The sequence below is a fragment of the Muntiacus reevesi genome, chromosome 2 (assembly GCF_963930625.1).
Source record: "Muntiacus reevesi chromosome 2, mMunRee1.1, whole genome shotgun sequence".
In the NCBI taxonomy this organism is placed as follows: Eukaryota; Metazoa; Chordata; class Mammalia; order Artiodactyla; family Cervidae; genus Muntiacus; species Muntiacus reevesi.
The window spans coordinates 275,773,372-275,795,424 of record NC_089250.1 but is presented as its reverse complement, the minus strand read 5'-3'; the positions used below and the strand labels follow the sequence as shown (position 1 = coordinate 275,795,424).

General features: G+C 44.2%; 1 protein-coding gene and 1 pseudogene across 1 annotated transcript; both read right to left on the bottom strand.

Moving 5' to 3' along the window:
• Window positions 1-1,890: 1,890 nt before the first annotated feature.
• Window positions 1,891-8,085, bottom strand: LOC136158917 (cationic amino acid transporter 3-like). Its single transcript, XM_065920765.1, has 11 exons — window positions 7,716-8,085; window positions 6,983-7,141; window positions 5,740-5,917; window positions 5,427-5,539; window positions 4,840-5,062; window positions 4,521-4,660; window positions 3,262-3,364; window positions 2,878-3,074; window positions 2,513-2,679; window positions 2,119-2,241; window positions 1,891-1,971 (listed from the first exon to the last, which is right to left on the bottom strand). Exons 1-11 carry the CDS (start codon window positions 8,083-8,085, stop codon window positions 1,891-1,893), a joined length of 1,854 nt encoding a protein of 617 aa, XP_065776837.1.
• A 5,171-nt stretch (window positions 8,086-13,256) lies between these two features.
• Window positions 13,257-14,441, bottom strand: LOC136158916 (interleukin enhancer-binding factor 2 pseudogene; annotated as a pseudogene).
• Between the last annotated feature and the right edge of the window lie 7,612 nt (window positions 14,442-22,053).

Genomic DNA, 22,053 nt, shown 5'->3' with positions numbered 1-22,053 from the left:
AGTTAAATGTTTCCTAATGATCTCATCTTTATGATTAAGGTCTAAGAAGGTGAACAGAAAAGGGCCAAGGAACTTAGAGTATGTATATTACTTTTTGTTTCGGGAGGGACAAAAATCGATTGCACACCGAATAGACTTCAGTGTCGTGTGAGCATAACTTTTATGTGCACTGGGAAACAGACAAAAAAACTGTCTGACTCTCTTTTATGTCAACTTTGTAGAACCAAGCCAGCAATATCTCCAAGGTATGCTCGTATCAACTCTCCACTGTGGGTTATATCACTTGATTGTTACAGAAGTGTACCGTTTTTCTTTCCTGGAGAATTACCCACATTCCGATCTGGCTGACTTTTAGTTTTGGCTGCTTCATTTGGCATGTGGGTTACCCGACCAGGGGTGGAACCTGTCTCCTCACCACCCCCTCCCCCTCCCATCCCTACCCACAGTCTCCGGAGAAGTCCCTGGCTGATGAAGTTTTCAGTTGAAATGTGAATCGATCCCTATGTCTGCTATGAGCTCGTAGTGGATCTAAAGAGGTGATTAATTCTGATCCAGATTTTCTTCAGGACTACTTTATGGGCAGTGTTGTATATTGCCTCTTACAGCACATTGGGTATCACGTGAGATCTGGTTGTCCCACGTCAATAAGGAAGAATGATAATCAGGTGGTGTCAACCTGTTCTCTCAAAGTTTTACCCAAAAGGTGCAGTCTCCATTAAGCATCCTAAGCCTGTAATTTCATTAGCTCTTGCAAGGTTAGGATGCAAGGTGATTTTCCAAATTCTATTCATCCTCCTCCATTTATTCTTAGATTCATCTAATAACTTGTATTTGTGTTCTTGACATCCATTCTCCCTTCACTCTACTTCAGTTGTTCATTCCCACAAACAATCCTCTATTTCATTCTTACCAGCTTCTTGAATGTCCATAATCTTGATTTCGAGCAATTCTGTTCTGTAGCAACATCTTTTTGTCTTGTCTCTCCAAGATAACTTCTTACCTTTTAGTTGCACTTTGGTTGCACTCTTTTTGTCCTTTACACTAAAAGTTACTAACTTTTTCTTACACTAAAAATTCTCTTTTAGTTATGCTTTTAACTTCTTACCTTTTAGTTACACCCATCAGTAACCATTTATCAGCCAGCATTACCTATGACCCCATTTCCCCACCTCTGGCAATGTAGGAGTTTTGGTTTGGTTGGTTTTTTTAATTAAGAACTTTTCTTCATCAGCTCAGCTGAGTTACTCTAAGAATCTGAGATAGAAAGTTAATGAAAAACAATCATTTACACAATGTAACACTGTCTCAGTAAAGCTGGGAGAAAAGAGAAATATAATCATTTCTCTTTTCATGGTGAAATAATTCACTTTATTTGTATTATTTCTCTTTTTCTCAAAGTCTACTTGGATAGTAATACAGCTACCCTGACTTTCTTATGTGACTATTTGCACATTTACTTCCAGTCTGTTTGTGTTGTAATGTTTAAAGTGTAAGTCTTGACAAAATACATAGTTACCTGTGTTTCCTTCCTAAATGGCAGTCTCTGTGTTCTTGCTGGGAAGAGTCACAAGAAGTTGTTTCTCACATGTCTGGTTAATATTTTATTTCTTCCTCTTGTTACTGGCTACACTGTGGTAATTTTGTTGTGAAAATTCGTTTTGCTGCACACTTAGAAAGCATGCACTTTTAAGTATGTCTATTATGCTTTTAAAAGTTTGCTTTAAAAATATACATCCAATGGCAATAAATACAGAGCAATAAATGCATCGCATGTTCACAGTCCACAGAGGCTCAAAGTGCCTCTTAAACCAGAAGATACCTCCAGGGAATGGAGGGATTCCACATAGCATCAATTTCCTTGGGTTAGGCAGATTCAGCACTGGGGATGTTTTAATCCAGAGTCTGGGGGGTGGAGGCTGGCGGCTGTCGATGATTGTTCCCTGCCAGGCTGTGTCGGATCCCAGATCCTAGCAAGAAAATGAGACAGTGAGAAGGAAAAGTAGGTGCTCTCCTCACCTACAAATGCCCAGTAGGCTTCCTGTTACGGCATCTGACAGTTTGGGGGAGGGCTTCTAGGAAGAGGATTGGATTCAGTCACTCAAGAGGACTCTTCACCCCAAAAAGCTTCTTACCAATTGCCATCCAGATGCTAAATAAGATCCAGGTCTCAGAGGTTATCTGCATCATCAAGTAAATGTTCACAAAGATGCTCACCGGTGGGAGGACAGGCAGAGCAGGGATCTGTGGGCAGAGTCAGTTCATCCCTGAACACAGTCCAGACGTCTGAAAGGGAGACCCTGCCCCACGGTTGTGGGAAGGCTCCAGTCTTACTCAGGCTGTGTGTTCAGTGCCTGCCCAGATTGGGTCTGTAAAGCAGTGAGTATGGATCTGGGAAGTGTTCATTGGTTTTAGCAACTCTCTTTACTCCCTGGTCCAACAAAGATGTTTAAACCTCAAGCATGCAGGCTTCATTCACTCAAGGTGGACATTCTGGGCACGTAAGGTCACCTACCCTGAACAGAAGAGGAGAGGGGCTCTGGGGCTGCCTCCAGATGATGACCGTGACCCCAGTGATGAGCAGCAGCACCACCACCACCACTGTTGTGAGCACGGGGTCTCCAGAGAACACCTGGCTTGGCCACTGGGCCAGGATCAGGCTCAGGATTGACAGCAGGAGAACTGCAAGGGTCAAGGTGGAGAACAGGCTGGGCCCGGAAGACAAAGATATCAGGACCTTGGGCCACACCCCTCCCCAGGCTGCCCACCTCAGGAAGGGCCATCATATCTCCAAGACCCCTTCTCAACTGCCAAAGACACAGAATCCCTACCTATCTTGTCGATTTCAAAATATGACCAAAGAAAAATCCCACTGCTCACCAAGCAGAGAGGCACATCCATAGACAATCTGCCCAGATATCTGGGTGGGGGTGGTGCTGGTAGGGAACCACAGACTCTTTAGAATCCTTAAGGGTCCTGCTTCAGGTACAGGTTCTGAAGGACTTGCTTCAAGATCAGAAATCTCATTTCCCTCCTCTGTTTTCCCCTCCTTGCTTAAATTCTTGTCTGGTTGGTACCTGAAGGAGGGATATCAGGGCAGTATTCACAGCAGTCCCTACCCATTCAACATCAGACAGTATAATCTACCTCTTTCTTGCCTTAAGCCTAGTGAGACATATAGAAGGCAGCAAGAAGGCAGAAGAGGATCACCTCCCCATCACCCCCGAGAGTCCAAGGCTCTCAGCCAAGGTTAGTGGGTCTCACCTGAGGACAAGGACAGAAACCGCCACAAGGGTGTAAGCAGGCAGGACACCGGCTGACATGAGTTTCACCAGATCAAGGATCCCGAGGAGTGATGCCGTGAACCCTAGAATGAGGGTCGGGAGAGGGAATGAGAAGTCCCTGGAAACATTCATGTTAAAGAAATTGGTCATAGGAAAGAATGACCCATTGATGGATGAATGAATAAAGAAGCTGTGGAATATACATATACAATGGAATACTCAGTTCAGTTCAGTTCAGTTGCTCAGTTGTGTCCGACCCTTTGCAACCCCATGGATTGCAACACACCAGGCCTCCCTGTCCATCACCAACTCCCGGAGTTTACTCAAACTCATGTCCATCGAGTCAGTGATGCCATCCAGCCATCTCATTCTCTGTCATCCCCTTGTCCTCCTGCCCCCAATCCCTCCCAGCATCAGGGTCTTTTCCAATGAGTCAACTCTTTGCATGAGGTGGCCAAAGTATTAGAGTTTCAGCTTCAACATCAGTCCTTCCAATGAACACCCAGGACTGATCTCATGGATGGACTGGTTGGATCTCCTTGCAGTCCAAGGGACTCTCAAGAGTCTTCTCTTAACACAACAGTTCAAAAGCATCAATTCTTCAGCACTCAGCTTTCTTCATCATCCAACTCTCACATCCATACATGACTACTGGAAAAACCATAGCCTTGACTAGACAGACCTTTGTTGGCAAAGTAATGTCTCTGCTTTTTAATACTATTCAGTCATAAAAAAGGAATGTATTTGAGCCAGTTCTAAAGAGGAGGATGAACCTAAAGCCTATTATTCAGAGCAAAGTAAGTCAGAAAGAGAAGAACAAACATCATATATTAATGCATATATATGGCCTAGAAAGATGGTACTAATGAACCTATTTGCAGGGCAGCCATGGAGGTGCAGACATAGAAAACAGACTGACGGACAAAAGGCAGGAGAGAAGGAGAGGTGAAATGAGTAGAGGGTAGCATGGATGCATATACACGAACGTATGCAAAATAGACAGCCAATGGAAATTTTCTGTATGACTCAGGGAACTCGAACTGGCACTCTGTAATAACCTCGAGGGGTGAGAGGTGGGAGGCAGACTCAAGAGAGAAGGTTCATAGGTATACCTATGCCTGGTTCATGTTGATGTATGACAGATATCAAACCAATTTTGTAAAGCAATCATCAATCATTTAAAATAAATACATAGAATTATTTGAAAAAAGAAAGAAAGAAAAGGCTTCCTTTATTCACCTGTAAGAGTTCCAGAAGCCACGATGGCCATGATAGGGGTGCCAGTACGGGTGTGGATCTGGGCAAGACCTCGGAAAAGGAGCCCTTCAGCTGCCATTGCGCAGGTCAACTGAAACATGGAGACCATGGCGCATAGGAAGCTGGAAGAGAAAATGGAAAGATGTGTGAGGATGTGCAGAAGCAGGAGAGACCACGGCACCCTCGGTTCCTAGTCTACACGGTTCCTGTCTACATAGTATCCTTCCTCTTGTCTCTCAACGCCAAGGGCTGGGGTACCTGAGCATCTGACGGTAGACGGGGAGAAAACCAGGACACTGACCTGTATAAAAGGGTACACAGTAAGACAACAGCCATGACATATCCAGCCGGGTCCCATCCGACCTGGAGGAAAGCCTGTGGCAAGGGGCTGTAAGGATAAATCTGGTAGTAGGGCACCATGAGGGTGAGCGCCGCTGAGACTCCAGAGTACGCCAGGAAGCCGATGAAGATGGAGATCACCATGCTCAAGGGGATGGAACGCTGAGGATTTGGGGCTTCCTTCCCTGCAGGAGAGGAGGAAGTCCTGGGTCAGGAAAGATACTGGAATGAAAGTAGAAAATCCCCTTTCTTCTTGCAAGTCCAAAAGCAGGCTTTTGTTGTTTAGTTACTCAGTCCTGTATGACTCTTTGCAACCCCATGGACTATAGCATGCCAGGCTTCCCTGTCCTTCACCATCTCCCTGAGTTTCCTCAAACTCATGTCCATTGAGTCAGTGATGCCATTCAACCATCTCATCCTCTGTCGCCCCCTTCTCCTATGCCCTCAATCTTTCTCAGCATCAGGGTCTTACCTTCTACCAACCCCTGTGCCCAGGGGTAGCCCAACCAGCGGCCACAGCTCTGATGGGACACATAATGACCATATTACCTGCAGTGACCATGCCATGAACACCAAAATAGGAGGTGAAAAGTATAGCTGCTCCTTGGAGAATCCCTTCAAAGCCAAAGGGCACAAACCCTCCAGAACCCAGAGGGCCCAAGCTATGGTGAGAGAAGGAAAGAGGAAAAACATGGGTGAAGTGAGTTCAGCCATTTCTACTGGGCTCCTCCCTTCACATCACAAGTCCTGGGCTCCAGGACCCCCATCACCTGGATCCACCAGCCCAGACGTCTTCAGTCCCCACCATGTTCCCAGCTCTGCGCCACCACCACCCATGCATTACCAAGAGGACCCTCCTGACCTAAAGGTGCTGCTGGATCCAGATGTGTTAGCTCTGTAGTCCTGTTCTGTGAGCTGCCAGTTGTGCAGGTCTCCCTTAATGACGCCAGAGAGGATCATGAAGATGGGAACAAAAAGGTTCAAGCCTGTGGACACTTTGATAATCAGGGTTGTCACACGAGCTCCCAGAACCAGTAGTCCTGTGGGAAAGATGGAATATGAGACATCCAATGTAATTAAATCCATAGACACAGAAAGCAGGCCAGGAGTGGCCAGGCGTTGAGGGTGGTGGGGGTGGGGTGGACGGGTGGATTGTGACTGTTCAGTGGGTACAGGGTTTCCTTTTGGGGAGATGAACATGTTTGGAACTAAATGGAGATGATGGTTGCCACACTGTGAAGGTACTAAGTCCCTCTGGACTCTACACTTTAAGGGCTTTCCCTGGTGACTCAGCAGCAAAGAAGCTGCCCGCAATACAGGGGAAAAAGATGCAGGTTCAATCCCTGGATTGGGAAGATCCCCTGGAGGAGGGCATGACAACCGACTCCAATATTCTTGCCTGGAGAATCCCATGGACAGAGGAACCTGATGAGCTGCAGTCCATGGGGTCGCAAGGAGTTGCACATAACTGAAATGACTGAGCAACCATGCAGACACAAGCACTTTAAGATAGCTAATTTCCTACTGTGCCAGTCATCTCACAACACATGTCTGTCAAATCATCACTTTGTACACCTTAAACATATACAATGTTGTAAGTCAATTATATCTCAATAAAACTGGGAAAGACAATAAATCAGTTTTATGCTATGAGAATAGCCTCTCAATTAAAAAAAAAAAAAAAATCTGGTCTCAACACAGAGGAAGAAATTTGTCACTCTAAGTAAATGATTCTGAGCTGGGATGGTTTTGTCACTCAAAGGATGTTTGACAATGTCTGGAGACATTCTGATGATCACAATTTAGCACCAGTATCTAGTGAGTAAGGCTGGGGATGCAACTCAACATTCAATGATTTATAAATAAACAAAAACAAAACCCTACAGTGTGAAGTTCAGAACAGCCCTCAACACCAAAAGATGAAGCATCACAAAGTGTCAAGGGTGCTACGGTGGGAAAGCAATTCTCTCTGTCTTGCCACCCTTACTCATAACCCCAATCCTTCTTTACAGTCCTAATCCTACCTTCTGCCAACCCAAAACTTTCCCACACCAGTTCCCCCTCCAAACCCCACTCTTCCCATCCTATGTCTCACCCCTTCTCACCAGTCATCAGCAGTACCAGGCCCAGGGCAATGAAGTCTGGGTACGGGGCCAGGAAAGAGGGCATGTGTGGAGAGAAAGTTCTCTCTAATGCCTGAGAGATGTGGTTCCCAATGAGGCTGTCAAAGGCGTAGCTCCACGCCCTGGTCACGCAGGAAGCAGCTGCAGAGGCAGAAGGGAGATTAATGGACAATAATTAAACCCCTACAGTGCACCCTGGAATGTATTTAGGGGAAAAACAGACAAAATACTCACTCTCAGATAGTTTCTTTTCATGGGATTGGGGAGAGAAGAATCAGATGATTCAAAAAATAGGTCAACTATTTAATGTTAGGAGGAAATCAAAGTTATGCAAGAAAAAAACACTTTTCTTGGAAGTGGGACCAGGAGGGCTGAGAGATGAGGACTGAAATTTTAAATCAAGTGGTAAAGGAAAATCCCATGAAGGCAACAGCTGAGCAAAGACTTCCATATGGTGAGGGGAGGAGCCTGTGGGAACTGCCTCCCTCTCACCCACCCCCTACAGTTCCCTTTCTCTGGATTCTCGGCCCATGTTTAAAAAAAAAAAAAAAAAAAAAAAAAAAACAGGAGAGCTCAGTACAGCGAAGCTGTGAGGCTTTCTGGAGCTTCCCTCTACAAGCTCCATAAACAGTGTTCATGAATGAGTGAAGACTCCAGTTACCCTCCTAGTTTCCTGATCTTAAGCTCCACATCATCCCCCTCCCCATCATCTCACCAGCCACTAAATACAGCAAGATGTTCCAGCCAATGAGGAAGGCGCACAATTTTCCCATGGCAACGACGCTGTAAAGATACACAGAACCGGAGCGTGGTACATAGGACCAAAATTCGGTATAGCAGAGTCCAGACAACACTGAAGACAGGGCGACCACCAAAAAGGAGATGACGATCGCTGGTCCAGCTATGAGCAGGATCATGACACCAATCAGGACATACACGCCGGCCCCCAGAGTCCTGCACACACCCAAGATCACCAGGTCGAAGGTGCTCAGAGGAGCTCTGCGACTCTCAGACTCCTCCCGGGCCTCCAGTGGCCACTTGCGGACCAGCCCCTGACGAAACTGGCGAACATACTGACGCAGCATCCTAGATGGGAGTTGAGGACGTTACTATCTGCTGAGCAAACAAGACACAAAGTCATCAAGCAGGTCCCTGGACCTGGGAGTCCAATTCCACGGAGAAATAGAGTGATGAGGGGCAGGCGGTACAAGGACACATGGGTCAAGTTCTCCACCTCTGAGCTTTGGTTTTTCAAACATAAATCAGGCATTTAATATGTTTCAAAAGTTACTGGAAGCGTTGCTTAAATAGAACTGAGGGGGAGTGGTTTTGTTGTTGTTGTTTAATCTCCCCTAAATGTGCTTTTTTGGCGAGTGGACTGTTTTGAACTAAAGATGATTAAGACCCAGCAGACTCAGGAGAAGCTCCTTGCCTCTGCCTTAACTGCTCAAAATAATGTAGATTATACTGCCTATGCCAGGAAGAGAGCTATCGCCAGAGAGAACTTCTAATTTCTCGGAAGTGGGACGAGGAGGAGCAAACATTTGTTCATCAGGCACTTGCTCTTCCCATCCTCCTGTGGGTTGTCTTCCTCCTCCTTGAAGCCTCTGATCCCTGCCCCCTTCTCCTTAGCCCAGGAGAGCATTTAAGCCTTAAATGCTTGAGTGGTTTTGAGCCTCAGAGTGTTTTAAGGGGCTCCTGTAAATGTATTAATCTGTCTTATGTCAATTTAGTTATTTAGACCAGCCAAGAAACCTAGAAAGAAAAATTTTCCACCCCTACAGAAGCAAAAGCCTCAAACCCAGTGCCAGGCACACAGTAGATGCCTAATTGGTATGAGTTCAATGACAGACCAGGTTCCTCTGGTGGCTCAGATGGCCAAGAATCTGCCTGCAATGCAGGAGACCCGGATTCAGTCCCTGGGTTGGGAAGATTCCCTGGAGGAGGGAATGGAAACTCACTCCAGTACTCTTATCTGGAGAATCCCATTGACAGATGAACCTGGAGAGGTCCTGTCCATGGGGTCGCAAAGAGTTGGACATGACTCAGTGACTAACACACACACATGCACACAGGGAATTGGACAGGGGAGACTGGAGGGCTACAGTCCATGGGGTTGCAGAGCCGGACGTGACTGAAGTGACTTAGCATGCACAACGCACACTCGCACAAGTGGATAAGAATGCTTGTTTCTGAATTGAAATTAACCAGATCAGCTGGTTCAAATTCAGTTCTGCTCTGTATTAGCTTGTCTGACTTTGCACAAGCTTTACACTACTCATTATCCTCTTTTCTTCTACAGAACTGGGGAAAATTTATTATTGTTGTTGCTATAATTTTTCCCTCCCTTCCTTTATAAGTGTGCCGTGATTCTCTGAGTAATCAGAGAGCTCAAACTCCATACATTGCGTTGTCAAGGATGCTGAAACCTGGTAGCTTTATACTTCACTGCCTGCAGTGTGAAAAGAAATTAGAACTCTGAGTTCGGGCAGAAGGAGATGGAATTTGTAGGAGGTGTAGCCCAGCTCAGTGAAAGCATCAAACCAGACTGGCCTCCTGTCTTGCTGAACCTGCTCCCAGCACCAGTTGTCTCACTGTATCCCACTGTGCACACTCTTTGAGGAACCCAGGGTAAGCAAGGAAGGAGCAGGAAAACGGGAAGAAGACTCAAGGAGCCGTAGGAACTGCAGATGTGTTTATTCTCTCCTGGCTGATGCAGCAGCCGTAACATCATGTAACATAGCCCTAATGCGGACATAACACTGCCATAACAGAACACAGCCTCCAGGGCTTTCCAGGGGGAGCTTATACATATACTTACAGAACAAAAGCCACTGGTGGCCAATAGAGTACCTTGTGACAGGCATGTGCAGTGCTATAAGTAATCTCTGCTGTTACATAATCATTATTTACAAAACATGGGGCAAGAGGGAGAAGGCTTGGGGTAAGAGAGACTGACCGTGCCATCTCGGCTAATTTGCTCTTTCCCTGCGACTCCCAAGTGCCTAGAGGGACAGTGGTACTAACCTTCATTCTGAATCAGAAATGACAGGACTCTGTTTTGCTGCTTCTTTGGGGCCTGAAATGTCTCCTCACTACATAGCTCTGAAGGACTAGGTTGACACAGCGACCACCAGTTATTGTGAGGGGGTCTCTGCCTAATGATATTCAAAAGTCCAATGTCACATTTTGGTTGAGAGCAAGTACTCAAAAGTCCAGGAAACTATGATTAGAATCTTGCCTTCTCCACTACCTCTGAACGAGTTGTTTACTTCTCTGGACCTCTGTTTTCTTTTTTGTTAAATGCTACTAATGAACCCCTGGGAACTGTTAGTAGGGATGTAAAATGGTGCAGTTGCTGTGGGTAAAGTATGATAGTTCCTCAAGACACTAATGATGGATTTACCATGTGATCCAGTAATTCCACATCTGGGTGTACATCCCCAAAAACTGAAAATAGAGTCTCAAAGAGATATTTGCACTCTCATGTTTATAGCAGCATTATTCACAGTAGGTAAAAGTTGGAAGCAACCCAAATGTTCATCCATGAAGGAATGGATAAACACAACTGTGGTCTGTGCATACAGTGGAATATTATTCAGCCTTTAAAAGGCAGAAACTTCTGACCCATGCAACAACATGGAGGAGCCTTGAGGACATTATGCTAAGTGACATAAGCCATTTACCAATATACAAATTAATGTGTGATTTCATTTCTGTGAAATCGAAGGAGGAGTCAAAGCCATGGAGACAAATGCAGGATGTGATTGGCCAGGGCCTGGGGTTGGAGAAGGCAATGGCAACCCACTCCAGTACTCTTGCCTGGAAAATCCCATGGACGGAGGAGCCTGGTGGGCTGCCGTCTATGGGGTCGCACAGAGTCGGACATGACTGAAGTGACTTAGCAGCAGCAGCAGCAGGGCCTGGGGTGAAGGACGTTATTGTTAAATGAGGGCACAGTCTTAAAATGTTTTAGAGATTGGCTACATAAAAATGTAGATATACTTAACATTATTCAATTCCATACGTATTAAGTTGGCCAAATTTACATTATATGTATTTTACCATCATTTAAATAAATTGCTGCCCATGATAAATAACAGAACCAGCTTCACAGTTACTGGTTGCAGCAAACACCAAAATGACTGAATACGTCACCATGTCTTCATCTCCGCGTTTACCAAAATCTGTGGATGTTCAAGTCCCTTACAGTTGCCCCAAAGTCAGCAGAACAGAAACCCATAGACCCAAAGGGCCAGCAGTATACAGGAGACTGAAATCAGTGGTCCACATCATAAGCCCTATATGAGGGTTGTGGTTGTCTTGTGTGCCTAGTCGCTCAGTCGTATCCGGCTCTTCACTTAAGTACCCTCTAATATTATTTGAACATGAGTAAAAATTGTCTTAGAGCCTCAGAGCACTGATCCATCTCCCCTACCTTTCCTTACACACACACTCACACACACAGGACAGACACTTTCATCTGGAAAATGGGCCTCTCCACCCTCAGTCAGGAGCTGGGTTGACCTCCCGCACTCTGGGGTTGCAGAGGTCTCTTTGGGAGGATGTGAACTCAGCGCCCAGTCTCCTACAGAAGAGGGTTACCCAAGACTTACTGGATCCTTGGAGCAGAGCCTGGAGCACTGGGTCAGTCAGGGAGGATGAGGGGCTGGAGCTGAGACATCTCCAAGAACCGAAGCGGGAAGTCCTGAGCACAGAAGACAAGTCCTCACCCTCGGGTTGTTGGGGTGGAGATGGAGCTGGGCGGGTGGGGACCATCTGCCGTGTTGCTATCAGCCTTGACTCCTCTGTGGTTACCCTAGGGGGAGGTCCTGAGAGGGTTTGTGTGTGTGTGTGTGTGTGTGTGTGTGTGTGTGTGTGTGTGTGCGGTAAAATACCCACACGTAAAATTGACCATTTTAGCCATTTTTAAGTTTCCAGTTCAGCCATGCCAAATACCTTCAAATTTTGTGCAATCAAACTCCAGGACTTTTTTCATCTGGCAAAACTTCAACTCTGTATCCATTCATCAACAATTCCCCCTTCTCCTTTCCCAGTTCCTGACATTCACCATTCTACTTTCTTTCTCTATGAGTCTGACCATCCTAGGTTCCTCATTTAAGTGGAATGATGTAACATGTGTCCTTTCCTGTGAGATTTATATCACTTAGTAGAATATCCACTCGGTTCTTCTCTGTCATAACATGTGTTAGAATTCTTTTCCTTTTTAACACTGAAGAATATTCTCATACGGGTACACACCACATTTGGCTTATTCATTTCTTGGTCAATAAACATTTGGCTTGCTTTCATGTTTTAGTTATTATGAATAATGCTGCAATGCACAGGAGTTTACAAATGTCTCTTCCAGGGTATGCTCTCAATTCTTTCAAGTATATCCTCAGAGGTAGAATTGCTGGATCACAAACTTCTAAGATTTTTATCTGCTTGGGATGGAGAAGATGAAAACATATTGAGAAATGGGGAAGTCATTTTGGCTTATCCATGGCTTAGCCTGAACTGTTTGTGGACTAAGACAGCCTGTCTGACCCTCACAGCTCATCCGCTTTAACTATTGAGGTAAAGAACATCTGTTTTGAAGATAAGAATGAGCAACTCCCTTCTCACGGCGTCCGTATTAACACTCCCTGTGAGATAAGGTTCCCTTCCCAGACACCAGGGAACTGCTGTCTTGCTGTCTCTGTAGTCTCTCTCTTTTGAAACATTGAAGAAATGCACCCCATCATGTTGTGAGTTCTTTGTTGGATGAGGTGTAAGATGATGCTGGACACTACCCTTCAGCAGAGCAGTTCCTCAGAGCCGTCGGGACACTGTCTCCCTTGCTATAGCCCTCAATTTGGCTCAAAGAAAACTCTTTCCTATTCTTTTTTTTCCCTACTAGGAAGTACTTTAATCTTTTTTCTTAGGAAAAAAAAAAATCCAAACACTAACAGTTCACAACATTTCAACAACAAAGTACTGGCTGAGAGAGGTTTCAGGAGCTGGGGATTCTAGAATATTAGGACGAAAAGTTAGTATCTTGCTTCACTTAGATGGATGGCACAGGTCATAAACAGGAAACTTCTGATTACTAAGTCAGTTTCAGAACCCAGTGGAATGACACTTCCTTCTACAGTCTTTCTTAGAAATCTTCCTTCCTGTTTCCCTTACTTACTCAGAAATGCCACCACATAAAGCCCAGTAGCAGTCAGCTTAGGCTCCAGTCTTCCCCCTGGGTCAGAAAGGGGGCGGTGAAGAGATAAGGAGGTCACTCCTGAGTCTCCATGCTTTCCTCTTCCTCTCCTTGAGGTGGCTCTTCTGTACTCTCCTCCTCTTCCTCTCCTTCCTTCTTCTCTGGTGGCTTCTCACACGCCTTTTCTGAAAGTGTCACTATCACTCCATCACAGGTAGGTGTTTCAGAAGCAAGATAGCTGGCATCACCCTCCTGGCCAAGGATCTTCCTAAAGCCACCCTGTGAGAGGATTTGGACCAGAGTCTGAGCTGCGTAGCAGACCATATCCTGCTGCTCCAGAGTCATGACTGTGTGTACTCTGAAGTTGCCTCTCTTACAGGGGTCTGTGATACCCACCGACCCTGGGAGGAACAGTCCTGCAGCCAGAATCTGCAAGCATCGTCTGTATGCCACATATAGGGCCACAGGCTGTCTGGTGGGATTGTTCATCATGGCATAGTGTCCAAGTAGGTCAAGTATCCAATGAGTGAGGGTCTCAAAGCCAGGAAAAACGAATCCTCAGGTCCTTCAGAAGTCTGATGAGAACTTTAACTGTGGACTGAGAAGCATTTTCCTCAAACCAGCAGGCATGTCGGATGGCTGCTAAGGCACTCTGTAATACCTTGATATCCAAGTGGAGTTCTGGGTCCAGTTTTCGGAGATTTGGTGGCACTGTTGGAATGAGAATCTTCACTGTAGCATCAGAAGAGCTGATTTCAAAGCCAGTTTCCTCGGTCAGCACGGTCAAAACTTCAGAAGGATCCAGCACTCTTGGGCTCTCCACGACCTTGTTTCCTAGTGAAGCAACAGCTTCCAATGTTGGCAAAATGTTTAGGATCACCACCAGGTCAGCCACATCGTGTCCTGTAGTCATCGTTCCCTTTTTATATGATCCGACTTGTCAGACTTCTTCAATTTGCACTTCAAATGTCCCTGGAGCCACAATCAAATTGTCAATCACATTGTTTATCTTTGTCCCCAGGGAAAAGATAGAGGCCTGTTCAGCAGAATTAGGAGCAAGGCCCTGATTCCTCTTCAGCAAGGCCTAACTGAAGGAAGTTTCATCAGGGGCTGGCTTGACCCGGGGAAAAGCCATTTCACACAAATAGTGGTCAAACGGAATATGTGGCACAAAGGGCCTGAATCCTCCTCTGGGCCTCCTCTGGAACCAAAGCGCCCGCCACGACCTCGACCTCTGTCACCCCTCATGGTGTCCTAGATCCCGAACAACGGAGGCCCTCTTTCCTATTCTTATTATAGATTGTTTATTGCTTATTTCTGTGGACACAAATTTATTTGATCATCAAGGATCCTGAGGAGTAGGGGCTGTTAACCCGGGGACCACACTCAACCCTCCTCCTTCCCATTCCTCTTACACAACTCAGGCTCTCACATTCTGCACATGGAGCCTGAGAGGCTCCAGTGTGGGGGAACTCCCAAGTCTAGCTGTGTGCCAACCAGAATGTGGGGGCTTAAAATCTCTGCTGTTAATTCAAGCAACAAAAGCATTTAACAAGCATCACACCTGCATCCAGCCTTGCACAAAGGGATGAAGAGGATAAAGGGGAAGGTGTCCTTCTCGTCCACTTCTTCAAGGAGTTCTGTTTGTTGGGAGAGTTGAGCACCATGGCAGGGAAGGGAAATAATGTAAGTGGTCATGAGCTTTTCTCTTGAGGAAGGAAAACATCAGAGCAGGAAGTGGAGTGGTAAGGGAACAGAGGTACTGGTGAAGGGTTGACTAGATTCTAATCTGTATCAAGAGACTCTCATGCTAAAATACTGGGCATGTGTGTGTGTTCAGCCATGTCTGAGTCTTTGAGACTCCATGGACTGTAGCCCACCAGGCTCCTCTGTCCATGGAACTTTTCAGGTAAGAACAGTGGAGTGGGTTGCCATTTTTTTACTCAAAGGGATCTTTCCCAACCCAGGGATCAAGTCCATGTCTCTTACATCTCCTGAATCAGCAGGTGACTTCTTAGCCACTTGAGCCACCTGGAAAGCCAAAACACTGAGCACAGACCATCAAAACGGAATTAAATGTAGTGATTGACTCTTACAAAAACTTTTTTTTAAATTGAGTTATAGTTGATTTACAATACTGCAAATTTTCTTAAAGCCAACAGTGCAAGGTGGAATGAAGTGTCTTAAGCTGTTGTGGATACTTTAGACAATATCCATTACAACAATAAGCCTCTAAGAGACATGATGCCGCCACAGACAAACTGCAATTCTGCACATCAGTTGTGAAATATTCAGGCTGTTTCATATCTAAGGAAGAATGCTGATTGATTCTGAAAGGATTAAGGGAACCCTGGCTTTCTCAGTCCCCAATCACTCGGGGGATTTCTAAGTCTAACCAGATACTGAGAGAATGAGTACCGAGATATCCCTGCTTTGCCCACCCTCTCTATGTGCTACTAAATTCTACCCAATCAGACCCAACTGAATGAATGAGAGAAGGAAAAAAGGCTATCAATGCTTTAACATCTGCAGTAGCCCAGGCTCCAGCAGTAGGCCATCCTAACTATAAATTGCCACATTTAATCATTGTGCGTGAAGATAGAGGACTCACCCTGGGTGTGTTAACTCAGAAACATGGTGACCAACATGGATTCATTGGCTATTCTAGCCAAGCAGTTAGATTTGTAACTGATCGCTGGTTCAGCCGCTCGCCACTCAACAGACAATAAAGCAAGGAACAAGCTTCTTCAGAGAAAAAAAGATACTTTATTCCAGAAAAGCCAGCTGTCTCAGGAGAAGGTGGACCTGTGTCCATGCCGGTTCTGCGCAGCCATGACAATCTTTAAGTGAAAGTCGCTCAGTCGTGTCTGACTCTTTGTGGCCTCATGGACTATACAGTCCATGGAATTCTCCAGGCTAGAATACTGGAGTGGGTAGCCTTTCCCTTCTCCAGGGGATCTTCCCAACCCAAAGATGGAACCCAGGTCTCCCACACTGCAGGCAGATTCTTTACCAGCCAAGGCACAAGGGAATCTTTAAAGGGAAGATGATTAAATGCCTCAGTTAATCCTGTAGGCAGGAGGTCAGATTCCCTCTCATTTCTCCATTGCTACAAGCCTGCTGACTTCTCCCCATCTTCCCTGGGACACTATCTGACTTGGGATATCCACCTGCAGCTGGAGGTTTTCTTCCCCTTGTGGTCCACTTGCAAATTTACTAAGGGGAACCTAGGGGTAGAGAGTCAGTCATTCTTAAACTACTTAATTCTTCATTCTTACTCCTTATAATCCAGGAATTAGCAGGTTAGGTGAGGTGTTGTGCGTAATTAGAAAAGTAGAAAGTTAAATGTTGCCTAATGATCTCATCTTTACAATTAAGGTCTAAGAAAAACAGGGATGAGCAAACAGAAATGGGCAAAGGAGTGGCTTACAGTAGGTATATTGGGGTTTTTCGGACAGAATTCTAAGCACACTGACTAGACTGAAGTGTAGTATAAGCATAACCTTTATGTGCACTGGGAAACCGAAAAAAAAAAAAATGCGACTTTCTTTTATGTCAACTCTGTGGAACCAACTCAGTAATATCTCCAAGACTTCCCTGGTATCTCAGACAGTAAATTATCCAAGGAAGCTGTGGTACATATACACCATGGAATATTACTCAGCCGTTAAAAAGAATTCATTTGAATCAGTTCTAATGAGATGGATGAAACTGGAGCCCATTATACAGAGTGAAGTAAGCCAGAAATATAAAGAACATTACAGTATACTAACACATATATACGGAATTTAGAAAGATGGTAACGATGGCCCTATATGCAGGGCAGAAAGAAGAGACGCGGAAGTACAGAACAGACTTTTGAACTCTGTGGGAGAAGGTGAGGGTGGGATGTTTCGAAAGAAAAGCATGTATATTATCTGTGGAGAAACAGACCACCAGCCCAGGTGGGAGGCATGAGTCAAGTACTTGGGCCTGGTGGGCTGGGAGGACCCAGAGGGATCGGATGGAGAGGGAGGTGGGATGGGGGACCGGGATGGGGAATATGTGTAACTCTATGGCTGATTCATATCAATGTATGACAAAACCCACTGAAAAATAAAAAAAAAAAAAAAAAAAAAAAAAAAATTATCCACTTGCAATGCAGGAGGACAGGTTTGATCCCTGGGTCAAGAGGATCCCATGGAGGAGGCCATGGCAACCCACTCCACTATTCTTGCCAGGAGAATCCCATGGACAGAGGGGCCTGGCGGGCTACAGTCCATGGGGCCGCAAAGAGTCAGACACAACTGAGAGACTAACACTTTCACATGCCTGTATGAACTCTCCACTTTGGGTCATATCATTTAATCATTACAGAAAGTGCATCATTTTCTTTCCTGGAGAATTACCCACATTCTGGTTTGGCTGATTTTCTTTTGGTGGGGGAGGCGCTGGCTGTGAGGCATGTGGGTTCCCCAACCAGGGATTCAACCTGTGCTCCCTTGCAATGAGGAAGTCCCTGGGTGACCAGGTTTTCAGCTGAAATGTGAATCTATCCCTAATGTCTGCTCTGAGCTCCTAGGTGATCCAGGGTGCAGGCGCTCATGCTTAGTCACTCAGTTGTGTCCAACTCTTTGCAACCCCACGGCCTGTAGCCCACCAGGCTCCTCTGTCCATGGGATTCTCCAGGCAAGAATACTGGAGTGGGTTGCCTTTTCCTCCTCCATGGGATCTTCCTGATACAGGAATCAAAACTGGGTCTCCTGCATTGCAGGCAGATTCTTTACCACTGGGCCACCTGGAAAGCAGTTGATGTAGAGACTTGATTAATTCTGAGTCAACTTTTCATCAGGACTATTGTATGGGAAGTGTTCTGGATTGCCTATCACAGTACATTGGGCATCATGTGATATCTGGTTGTCCCACATCAGTAAGCAGTCAACACAAACAGGTGATAGCAACTTTTCCATCAAAGTTTCACCTGACAGTCTCGTTCTCCAATTGCTTCCTAAGTCAGTAATTTCAATAGAACTTGCAAGGTAGTGATTTTCCTAATTCTATTCATTCTCCTCCATCTTTGTTTAAATTCATCTAATAACTTGTACTTGATTTCTTGACCTCCATCCCTCCTTCACTCTACTTCAGTTGTTCCCAGAAACAATCCTCTGCTCCATTAATACCAACTTCTTGCATGACAGAAATCTCAATTTCAAGCATTCTGTTCTGCAGCAGCAACTTTCTGTCCTGTCTTTCTAGTTTTACTTTCTAGGTTTTAGGTCAACCCCACTGGAACCATTTATCAACCAACCATTACATATGACCCCTTCCCCCCACTTCTGACAATGCAGGAAGTTTTCTTTTCCAATTAAGATGTTTTCTTCATCAACACTACTATGTGACCCGAGGACCCTGGGATAGAAATGTAAAGAAAACCAACCATTTACACTATGTTACACTTTGTCTCAACAAGGTTGGGAGAAAATACCAAAATGATCATTTCTCTTTATCATTATGAAATGATCAACTTTATCTATTGCTATTCTTTGGATTAAAATCTAATTTGTCTGATAGCAATATAGCCACCCTAGTTTCTATTGTTAGTATTTGCACAAAATATCTGTTCCCTTTCTTTTATTTCTAGCCTATTCATGTGCTAATGTTTACATGTAACTCTTTTTAAAAATCTTACTTGGTTCTTTATTTGGCTGTGCTGGGTCTTAGTTGTGGCATGTGGAATCTTAGTTCCCTGACTAGGGCTCGAAACCATGCCCCCCGCATTGGGAGCCCAGAGTCTTGACCACTGGACCGTCAGGAAAGCCCCTAAAGTATAACTCTTGACATAATACATAGTTACCTGAGTTTCCTTCCCATGCGGCAATCTCTATGTTCTTATTGGAAATAAGTACAAGAAGGTACTTCTTATGTGTCGGCTAATATTTTATTTCTTCCTCTAATTGACAGTTACATCATAGTACTTTCTTTGTGAAGATTCATCTTACTACACACTTACGAAGCATGCAATCTTCTGTATGCATATTAAGCTTTAAAACGTTTGCTTAAAAATTATACAATAGCAAAGTCATTTTTTTTAACTGTTTTTTTTTTTTTTTAAATTTTTTATTTTTCAGTGGGTTTTGTCATACATTGATATGAATCAGCCATAGAGTTACACATATTCCCCATCCCGGTCCCCCATCCCACCTCCCTCTCCATCCGATCCCTCTGGGTCTTCCCAGCCCACCAGGCCCGAGCACTTGACTCATGCATCCCACCTGGGCTGGTGGTCTGTTTCACCACAGATAATATACATGCTGTTCTTTCGAAACATCCCACCCTCACCTTCTCCCACAGAGTTCAAAAGTCTGTTCTGTACTTCTGCATCTCTTCTTCTGCCCTGCATATAGGGCCATCATTACCATCTTTCTAAATTCCGTATATATGTGTTAGTATACTGTAATGTTTTTTATCTTTCTGGCTTACTTCACTCTGTATAATGGACTCCAGTTTCATCCATCTCATTAGAACTGATTCAAATGAATTCTTTTTAATGGTTGACTAATATTCCGTGGTGTATATGTACCACAGCTTCCTTATCCATTCATCTGCTGATGGGCATCTAGCTTGCTTCCATGTCCTGGCTATTATAAACAGTGCTGTGATGATCATTGGGGTTCACGTGTCTCTTTCAGATCTGGATTCCTCAGTGTTTATGCCCAGAAGTGGTACTGCTGCTCATATGGTAGCTCTATTTCCAGTTTTTTAAGAAATCTCCACACTGTTTTCCATAGTGGCTGTACTAGTTTGCATTCCCACCAACAGTGTAAGAGGGTTCCCTTTTCTCCACACCCTCCCCAACATTTATTGCTTGTAGACTTTTGGATAGCAGCCATCCTGACTGGCGTGTAATGGTACCTCATTGTGGTTTTGATTTGCATTTCTCTGATAATGAGTGATGTGGAGCATCTTTTCATGTGTTTGTTAGCCATCTGTATGTCTTCTTTGGAGAAATGTCTGTTTAGTTCTTTGGCCCATTTTTTGATTGGGTCATTCATTTTTCTGGAATTGAGCTTCAGGGGTTGCTTGTATATTTTTGAGATTAATCCTTTGTCTGTTTCCTCATTTGCTATTATTTTCTCCCAATCTGAGGGCTGTCTTTTCACCTTGCTTATAGTTTCCTTTGTTGTGCAAAAGTTTTTAATTTTCATTAGGTCCCATTTGTTTATTTTTGCTTTTATTTCCATTATTCTGGGAGGTGGGTCATAGAAGATCTTGCTGTGATTTATGTCGGAGAGTGTTTTGCCTATGTTCTCCTCTAGGAGTTTTATAGTTTCTGGTCTTACGTTTAGATCTTTAATCCATTTTGAGTTTATTTTGTGTATGGTGTTAGAAAGTGTTCTAGTTTCATTCTTTTACAAGTGGTTGACCAATTTTCCCAGCACCACTTGTTAAAGAGATTGTTTTTTTTCCATTGTATATCCTTGCCTCCTTTGTCAAAGATAAGGTGTCCATAGGTTCGTGGATTTATCTCTGGGCTTTCTATTCTGTTCCATTGATCTATATTTCTGTCTTTGTGCCAGTACCATACTGTCTTGATGACTGTGGCTTTGTAGTAGACTCTGAAGTCAGGCAGGTTGATTCCTCCAGTTCCATTCTTCTTTCTCAAGATTACTTTGGCTATTCGAGGTTTTTTGTGTTTCCATACAAATTGTGAAATTATTTTTTCTAGTTCTGTGAAAAATACCGTTGTTAGCTTGATAGGGATTGCATTGAATCTATAGATTGCTTTGGGTAGAATAGCCATTTTGACAATATTGATTCTTCCAATCCATGAACATGGTATGTTTCTCCATCTGTTTGTGTCCTCTTTGACTGCTTTCACCAGTGTTTTATAGTTTTCTATGTATAGGTCTTTTGTTTCTTTAGGTAGATATACTCCTAAGTATTTTATTCTTTTTGTTGCAATGGTGAATGGTATTGTTTCCTTAATTTCTCTTTCTGTTTTTTCATTGTTAGTGTATAGGAATGCAAGGGATTTCTGTGTGTTAATTTTATATCCTGCAACTTTACTATATTCATTGATTAGCTCTAGTAATTTTCTGGAAGAGTCTTTAGGGTTTTCTATGTAGAGGATCATGTCATCTGCAAACAGCGAGAGTTTCACTTCTTCTTTTCCTATCTGGATTCCTTTTACGTCTCTTTCTGCTCTGATTGCTGTGGCCAAAACTTCCAACACTATGTTGAATAGTAGTTGTGAGAGTGGGCACCCTTGTCTTGTTCCTGATTTCAGAGGAAATGCTTTCAATTTTTCACCATTGAGGGTGATACTTGCTGTGGGTTTGTCATATATAGCTTTTATTATGTTGAGGTATGTTCCTTCTATTCCTGCTTTCTGGAGAGTTTTAATCATAAATGAGTGTTGAATTTTGTCAAAGGCTTTCTCTGCATCTATTGAGATAATCATATGTTTTTTATCTTCCAATTTGTTAATGTGGTGTATTACGTTGATTGATTTGCAGATATTAAAGAATCCTTGCATTCCTGGGATAAAGCCCACTTGGTCATGGTGTATGATTTTTTTAATATGTTGTTGGATTCTGTTTGCTAGAATTTTGTTAAGGACTTTTGCATCTATGTTCATCAGTGATATTGGCCTGTAGTTTTCTTTTTTTTGTGGCATCTTTGTCTGGCTTTGGAATTAGGGTGATGGTGGCCTCATAGAATGAGTTTGGAAGTTTACCTTCATCTGCAATGTTCTGGAGGAGCTTGAGTAAGATAGGTGTTAGCTCTTCTCTAAATTTTTGGTAGAATTCAGCTGTGAAGCCATCAGGTCCTGGGCTTTTGTTTGCTGGAAGATTTTTGATTACAGTTTCGATTTCCTTGC

Coding starts and splice junctions, on each gene's coding strand:
- LOC136158917 (XM_065920765.1), bottom strand. CDS start 8,085: ATGCTGCGTCAGTATGTTCGCCAGTTTCGTCAGGGGCTGGTCCGCAAG. Junction 7,142..7,715: donor CTTGCTGTATTTAGTGGCTG/GTGAGATGATGG, acceptor CTGCCTCTGCAG/CTGCTTCCTGCGTGACCAGG. Junction 5,540..5,739: donor GGATCCAGCAGCACCTTTAG/GTCAGGAGGGTC, acceptor CTCTCACCATAG/CTTGGGCCCTCTGGGTTCTG.